Source organism: Myripristis murdjan, chromosome 7, assembly GCF_902150065.1.
Source record: "Myripristis murdjan chromosome 7, fMyrMur1.1, whole genome shotgun sequence".
Classification (NCBI taxonomy): Eukaryota; Metazoa; Chordata; class Actinopteri; order Holocentriformes; family Holocentridae; genus Myripristis; species Myripristis murdjan.
In genome coordinates this window covers 24,315,337-24,322,969 of record NC_043986.1, presented here as the reverse complement: position 1 = coordinate 24,322,969, position 7,633 = coordinate 24,315,337, and the positions used below count along the sequence as shown (strand labels likewise).

The following is a 7,633-nucleotide window of genomic DNA, read 5'->3' as shown; positions in this document are numbered from 1 at the left end:
GCTGGTGTTCAGTTTTGTGTGTGAAAAGAGACATTTGAAGCAGATGTTGAAGTATAGTGGTACCATTTATCTTCATAATAATCAGAGCTCTTAGTCATTTAGAAAATATGATCCATACTTCTCTTAGTGTGATTAATATTAACAGCAAAGGGGAACAAAAATTTGTTTACCTAATAATGAAGTTATAATTTTGAAATGGTTTCTCTCCTCTATGCACAAACTGTGACTTTCTCTAACCCTTGTCTTAAGTCTTAAATATAAATTTAGATAATATAAATGTCCCTGGTCCTGGTACTAGAGTTTAACAGAAAGCAACATTGTAATTCATATCATCCATGGCCCACGTTCATTTGACTATACACTATTTGAAAAAAATAAAGTGATGCGTCTCATGAATGCACCAAACTTCTCGACTTTCTTGCACTCTATTGAGAGATTTTATTTGGCATGCGAGAACATCAATCACAACAGAAAGGAGTGTGAAGTTGTAACAAGTCAACTGTGGGTGTCAACTTGCTATATTTGTCAATCTGTCAGCAGGCCTGTTGGTATTACAAGAGCCTCTTTGCTGTAGTACTGAATGCCAATACCACACAAATTCATCTGGATTTTCTTTCTCCAAACCAGCTACTGATAGTTTGCAAAGCCCTAAATTAGACGCTTTCTGGCTTAAATAAATAAAACATTAAACTTACCCATAATGTCCTCAAACTTAATGAATCGAACTTGGGCAATGGAAAAAAAAAAGTTTCGTGATTTGAAAATCACCTGTTTACATTTTTTTTTTTTTTTTTTTTTTTTTTTTTTTTCATTCCACTTAACACATCCTACTTCAAGCTGTCTTCTTGGTATATACACAGCACTGATCTGTTCAAGATGCCACACTGAGCTGCAGTCATATTCAGGTCTGTGAAGGTCCTGCGTGGCACATCCATGGTCTCAATACAAGCCTCTAGTGTTCATCATTTCATTTTTCATCATTTAAACTTTGGGTTTGTACCATGTGGGGAAAATGTCCTTGGGCGGGTGGAAAGGATTTGGGCTGGTTTGCCTTAAGTTGGGCATTTGTGAGCAAGGTAGGATACTTACAAATCAGTGAGCCTTCCGTGGATGAATACAGATTAAAATCATGCTGCCCCTTTGCTGTGTCAATCTGTCCAAATTTGCAGTAACATTGCCCCCTGCTGGACAGCTAAGATGAAGGTGATGTAGAGGAAGAAATGGCAATTCTTTCTTAGACACATTCCAGACCCATTGTGTTTTATTAGAGGAAGCACATCACATTGGACTGGATAGCCTCAATGAGAAAGCTGACTTTTCTTGCAACCTTGATAGATGTACTATTACTTGCCATGAGGTGATTAAGTTATCACCCAGCAGCATAAATAAAACACTATCATGTGTAGACTAAACGCACACACACACTCACACTCACACAAACATATACACGTGTCTCTCTCTCTCTCTCTCTCTCTCTCTCTCTCTCTCTCTCTCTCTCTCTCTCTCTCTCTCTCTCTCTCTGTGTGTGTGTGTGTGTGTGTGTGTGTGTGTGTGTGTGTGTGTGTGTGTGTCATTATTCCTTTTAAGTTTTTAGGTTAGAATGAAAACAGTCTTGGAGTTTGTTTTTCTCAGAATTTACTGCCAATTACTGCTAAATCATCTAGAAACAAAGCAGTTCCTTTTTTATAGTTCATATCTCTGATGCTGATTTGTGCTTCTGCGTCGAAGCGTCGTGCTGTTTTTCTGACGCTAACAAAACGAGTTGTACTACACCTTTAATTCAGAAACAGGTCACTGGACGTCACGTGACCTCCATGCGCCTGCTCAGCAGTTGCCGCTCCATTGTTTACATAATAAGTTGTCCTTGCTGCTTTGACAGTCGGTCGGGGATTGATCGACAGCGGAGGGATTCGGACACCAAACACAGCACATAGCTTGCCGCTGAGGAGTGAGGTATGTCTGTGAAACACGCCCTGAGCCGGGGGCTTGAGCTGGGCCGCTCGGTCTTCCAGCTCGGTCTCCTCAAGCCGTTCGGCCGAGCAGCAGCAAAGCTCCGAGCTGACCGTCTCCGTGTAGGCCAGCCGGCCCGCACCGTTCAGCCTCAGGCTTTCCTGCCGTCTCGGTACCGGTATTACCGCACCTCTCTGAGGGGGCTGGCCGCTCAGCTGCAGTCCGCCGGCTTCAGGAGGAGGTTTGGTGCCGGCTCTCCACGGAACAGGGCCGTGTTTCTGGCATTTGGCCTCGGCGTGGGACTGATCGAGCAGCAGCTTGAGGATGACAGGAGGAGCGCAGCGACATGCCAGGAGATCCAGGTGTGCTAACTCAGAATCAGTCATTAGGAAGGGGAAAACTGATTTTTTCCTGTCAAACAGACATATTTCCATTGAATTACAATGTTTGATAAATGTGCAGTATTATAAATTGAAAAGAGACCCACTGTTTCTTACTGTTTTCTGTGAGAAAACTCCCTGTTCACTGGTCACCTGCCCGGAGGTCAGAGCAGCCTCAGGGCCCACTCACATTGGCAAGTTTGAGCCCGTATCGTGCTAAAGCCAAAATCCCCCCCTCCCCAGTCCCCGGCTGGCCTGCACTCACATTACCTTTTTCCCAAACGCGCCCAAGCACGATTGCCCCCGGTGTGCACGTCATCACGTTGAAATACGACAACAACAGGCATGGCCCGACGTCATTATAAATCAATGTAGTTCAAATACATAATGTCTTCCTTTTAACTAAAAAACGTTTTTGGTCCTTAAATCAGACATGGGATGTTTATTTACCTTGACAGTTTCGGAGGTAACTTCCTCCTTCTTCAGAAAGGTCCAACTGACAGCTGGAGCGGCACCTGTCAGATCCAGCAGACCGGGTGACCGGTGGTCGCACACCGCGCGGTGCCGCGGCCAGTGCCGGCCGGTGCCGACGCGGTGCCGGCCAGCACCAGGTCTGCCGGATCTCTGCACACAGACTGCTGTACTTTCATTATTAACCGACTTTTGTTTATACGCGGTTGCAGCAGCACAACGGACAGTGACACAGACAACATGGTTAATTATTGATTGCGCAACGCGGCCATTCGCCGGTAATCGCGCTGCGCACATTAAACAATTTTGCAGAGGCAGGAGGAAAGTTGCATGATTTACATCCGCGCACTGCGTGCGTGACCGGCCATGTGCTCATGTACGCGCCCGTACCGTGCAGAAGCACACCCCTTCCAACCGTGCCAGAGCGGGGGAAGTGTACTGTATTCAAGCACGATACGGAGCGATCACACTGGTCAAAGAATCCGGATTTTAAGGGCAATCGTGCTTGGGCGCGGATCAAACTTGCCAGTGTGAGTGGCCTCTCAGATACAGAATATAGCTCAGCTGGAGCTGGGAGGGATTCAGTTACTTGCTCAAAGGCACTATTCTTATTTTATTCGTTCTATTGCTATTGCTATGCCTCCTTTCTTGTCCCTGTCACTGGTTGTAATTTGACCTGTATGGTATTACACATTTAAAAGTATAGGAGCAAGACATGGCACTTTCAGGGCTGCTTTCCCAGTTGACATGATGCAGTTACACCCACTCTTTGGTATGTAAAACATATTCCTGTGCATCCACAGGCTGTGTTTAGGAAGAAGAAGTTTCAGAGCCCACTTAGGCCATTTACCTCTGGATACAAACTGGAAGATTATGTTATCGGGAAACAGATTGGGAAAGGGTCCAACGCAGCTGTGTATGAGGCTGCGGCTCCATTTGCCTTTCCCAAAGAAAGTGGCAGTCGGTGCTCGCTGGTGGAACTGAAAGAAGATGAAGATGAAGGACAAACGGCACGTTCTCTGAGCTGCTGCTCACTAAGAAACTTCCCATTGGCTGTCAAGATGATGTGGAACTTTGGGGTAGGCATTTCATAATCATTCACAATCCTCTGCCAATATTTGGTTCTCAAGGATACCTTGTCTATCTCAGTCGATCTGGGAAAACTCTGGTTGGGCTGGCACACAGTAGTGCTGAATGTGGCATTGTTTGATACCATTCACTTACAGACGGGGTCATCAAGCGAGGCTATACTGAGATCCATGTCACAGGAGCTGGTCCCTGCAGGCCCACTCGCCTTGAACAAAGAAAGAGAGCAAATTACTCTTGATGGGTAAGTAATATACATCGCATGCATTTAATTCAAAGGGAATAATATTTTTAGTGTTTGTAGTTCTGCAGTAGTAACTGGACAGGATGCTTGAGATATCTGTTCTTTCCTTGTGCAGACATTTTGGAGTCCTGCCCAAGAGAGTGTCAGCGCACCCTAATGTGATCAGAGTGTACCGGGCTTTCACAGCAGATGTCCCATTGCTACCAGGTGCCCAGGAGGAGTATCCAGATGTACTTCCAGCCAGGCTTAACCCTGACGGTCTGGGCAACAACCGCACACTTTTCCTGGTCATGAAGAAGTAAGAAGTGTCATCATTCACCTTCTTGATCAGTCATTGAACCTATTTATAGATGAAGTACTAGTGGCCTGTTCTCTGTGGCATAGCTACCCCTGCACACTGCGTCAGTACCTGGAGGTTTCCATACCAAGCCGAAGGCAGAGCACTCTGATGGTGCTGCAGTTACTGGAGGGGGTGGACCACCTGTGCAGACAGGGCGTCGCTCACAGGGATCTCAAGTCAGACAACGTGTTGTTGGAGTTTGACTCAGGTCAGAGAAATGACTACATTCATTGTTAAATCAATAAAAGCACAACCTAAACAAACAACAAAGTAAAAAAAAAAAGTATTTTCTTTGTTTTTAGATAAGGTTCCATCAAATCTGTGTTAAAGCTTTAATCGATTTTGACATTATCCAGATGGCTGCCCCCGTTTAGTCATCACTGATTTTGGCTGCTGCCTGGCCCAAAGTGACTCCAATCTGCAGTTACCCTTCAACAGTATATGGGTCGACAGAGGTGGGAATGCCAGCCTTATGGCACCTGAGGTAAGTGTAAGCAGTTCTTTGTTATTGTTATTATGAAGAAGATGAAGAACAGTGCAAAAGTTGATGAGTGATGTCAATTTATAGTTTATAGTATAGTGCTTCTCCTTGGTTTTGGACACTATTGCACATACCAAGCATAAACATTCAAGTGATTATAGGGCGTTTTGCTGAGGTACATTTAGTTGCTCTGCTCGGAACCTGCTCGTTGAGTGTCACACAGGCAGGGATACAAAAGAATTTTATTCATTAAATGCCACCAAATTTCTGATCTTCGATTGCCGATTTGACTGCTTTATATGAAATGAAAATTATGAAGAACGCTCTTCTGTTCCCATGACAACCAAGGGAGCGATGAGCTCAAAGTCCAGGTCAACAGTGAGAGCAATGACCATAGGGACAATAACATCTTGAAACATAAACCAGATATCATTGCTACTGGCCATAAATTGCCAGACTGTAAACGGACCCTAACCCCCACCATGCCTGATGGATTTTCTACCCAAAGGTGGCCACTGCAGTTCCAGGGGCTGGAGTGGTCATTGACTACAGCAAGGCAGATGCCTGGGCTGTGGGTGCCATCTCTTATGAGATATTCGGTCAGCGAAACCCTTTCTACCGAGCGGTCGGACTTGAGAGCAGGAGCTATCAGGAGAAGCAGCTTCCTCCTCTGCCCTCCAGTGTTCCAGCTGATGTGCAGCTAGTGATCCACTTACTCCTCAGGAGGAACCCAAATAAGGTAAAGCAGGCTTGGCAAAGGCTCTATCAGAGGTCGATAATGTTGAACGGAGTGTCTGCGGTGCAGTGAATGTGGTCTTAATCAGCCCGTCTAGTGAAATAAACCAAAATGAAATATTTGATACTACAGTACTCACACACATGATCACTGTGTCTCTGCAGCGTCCCAGTGCCCGTGTGGCTGCCAACATGCTACATCTCAGCCTCTGGGGACGGAAGGCCCTGGCCAATCAGGACAGCACCGGCATGAGGAAGCTTGCTGATTGGCTGCTGTGTCAGTCAGCTGTGGTCCTCCTGAAGGGCTGCAGCGGGCCCAGCGGCAACACAGTGGAGTCGGAGCTTCAGAGGTCCTTCCTGTCTAACTTGGAGCTGGAGGACCTGCGCTCTGCTGTGGGCTACCTGCTCTATGGGCGAGAGCAGCGTCCCGCCTGCATCCTGTCTGCATAGATCCATTCAAAGACCACGGGCCCCAGTGGTGGGTTGACAGAGGGCCTTGAATTCAAAATCTCAATTCATATTTAATAAAATCTCTAGCTTAGTAATGGCAATAGTCTGACACGTAACATCTAATGACTATATGGGTGTGCAAGAGGTGTAAAAGGGAGATCCATCTCAAAATCATTGTTCCCTGTCATCACTTTGTGATGTTTAATGTGTTCCAGGAGTTTGTGTTGTAATTATATGTTTATAATTTAGCAGTATCCACTTACTCTCAACCTGCTCGTCTACTTGTACTTCGGGTAGTGATTTCCTACAGCTTCCTACAGTTCCTACAGAATGACAAGTGCATGAACTTACTGCATTCAGTACGTGTAGAGACATAAGACCAAGTGCAAGAGAGTGAGCGTGACGACGTTGAGGAAAAACTGATAATTGTGCCCCTTAGCCAAACCCAACATGTCTTGTGGCTGTAATGCACTATGGTCTCTTCAGGCTACTGTCCATGGAGAAATTGGTATCTCTTCCTCATATACAGTGGATTTTTCCCTGTGTGATTGTTCTGCATTGATGTTTATGCAGAATTAGGAGTGTATAAAAAGCCCTTGCTCTTTGATTCTAAAGGACCCAAAAACCACCGATGTTTTAGTTAATTTTGTTTCTGCTGTTAAAGTCTATTATAGCAGTTCTATAAATGCTTTGACACACCATGGAAATACCCAGGGAATAAGAAAAGTCACAACACAACAAAATACAAACCCCAGAAATACAAAGAACATCAGTGATACTGATAATTTCTTTTCTTTTTTTTTTTGACATTTTGAAGTGTTTTAGGGTGGATTTTTCTTTTCAAAGCTTTTGAATGTTGATGCACTTTCTGAGGTTTTGCTGGACAAGAGGGTTGGTCATGTTCACAGGAAATAGAGATCTTTATAGACAGCAAGAATGTCTTTCAACAAATATACCCTGAGAACTGGTGGTTAGTGGTTGTGTTTTAAAGGCTGTGAGCCAAAGTATTATTGACACAAGTGTAATGCACTATGGAAACGACATGGATTATGCAGAGGACAACCTGACCCTAGAGGTTTTTGTTTTGCTTTTCTCGATATGGTTCGCACTTTACATTTTGATGTTTATTTGCACTTGCTCAGAGCCATCCTCATGTCTGCTTATTCTAACATCATCTCAAAATTAGACTTTAGATAAGTCAGTTCCATGATTTTGATGTTTAGTATACAACTAACTTTGAAGCATGCATATTCTCTGACACTACATCTCTGTTTAATGTTAATAAAAAAAAAAAAAAAAAAGAGAGAGAGAGAGAGAGAGAGAGTAACCTGCACTTTGGGCATCATGACATGCTCAATGAATTACCAGTTAACTTTCAGAATGGTTAATTATTTTAGATTCAGAGTGTGTGCCTAGTTTAAATATTGATGGAGAGGAATATTTTGCATAAAAAGAGTGCTTTTAATGTTTCCAAATAAAACAGAAAGAAAACTGTC

General features: G+C 44.3%; 1 protein-coding gene across 1 annotated transcript; it reads left to right on the top strand.

The window, feature by feature from the left end:
* Positions 1-1,823: 1,823 nt before the first annotated feature.
* pink1 (PTEN induced kinase 1) lies at positions 1,824-7,633 on the top strand. Its single transcript, XM_030055863.1, has 8 exons — positions 1,824-2,312; positions 3,605-3,880; positions 4,028-4,131; positions 4,247-4,429; positions 4,516-4,679; positions 4,828-4,955; positions 5,461-5,691; positions 5,853-7,633. The coding sequence occupies exons 1-8, from the start codon at positions 1,956-1,958 to the stop codon at positions 6,135-6,137; spliced, it is 1,728 nt and encodes a 575-aa protein (XP_029911723.1). The 5' UTR covers positions 1,824-1,955; the 3' UTR covers positions 6,138-7,633.

Coding starts and splice junctions, on each gene's coding strand:
- pink1 (XM_030055863.1), top strand. CDS start 1,956: ATGTCTGTGAAACACGCCCTGAGCCGGGGGCTTGAGCTGGGCCGCTCG. Junction 2,313..3,604: donor CGACATGCCAGGAGATCCAG/GTGTGCTAACTC, acceptor GTGCATCCACAG/GCTGTGTTTAGGAAGAAGAA. Junction 4,956..5,460: donor CCAGCCTTATGGCACCTGAG/GTAAGTGTAAGC, acceptor TTCTACCCAAAG/GTGGCCACTGCAGTTCCAGG.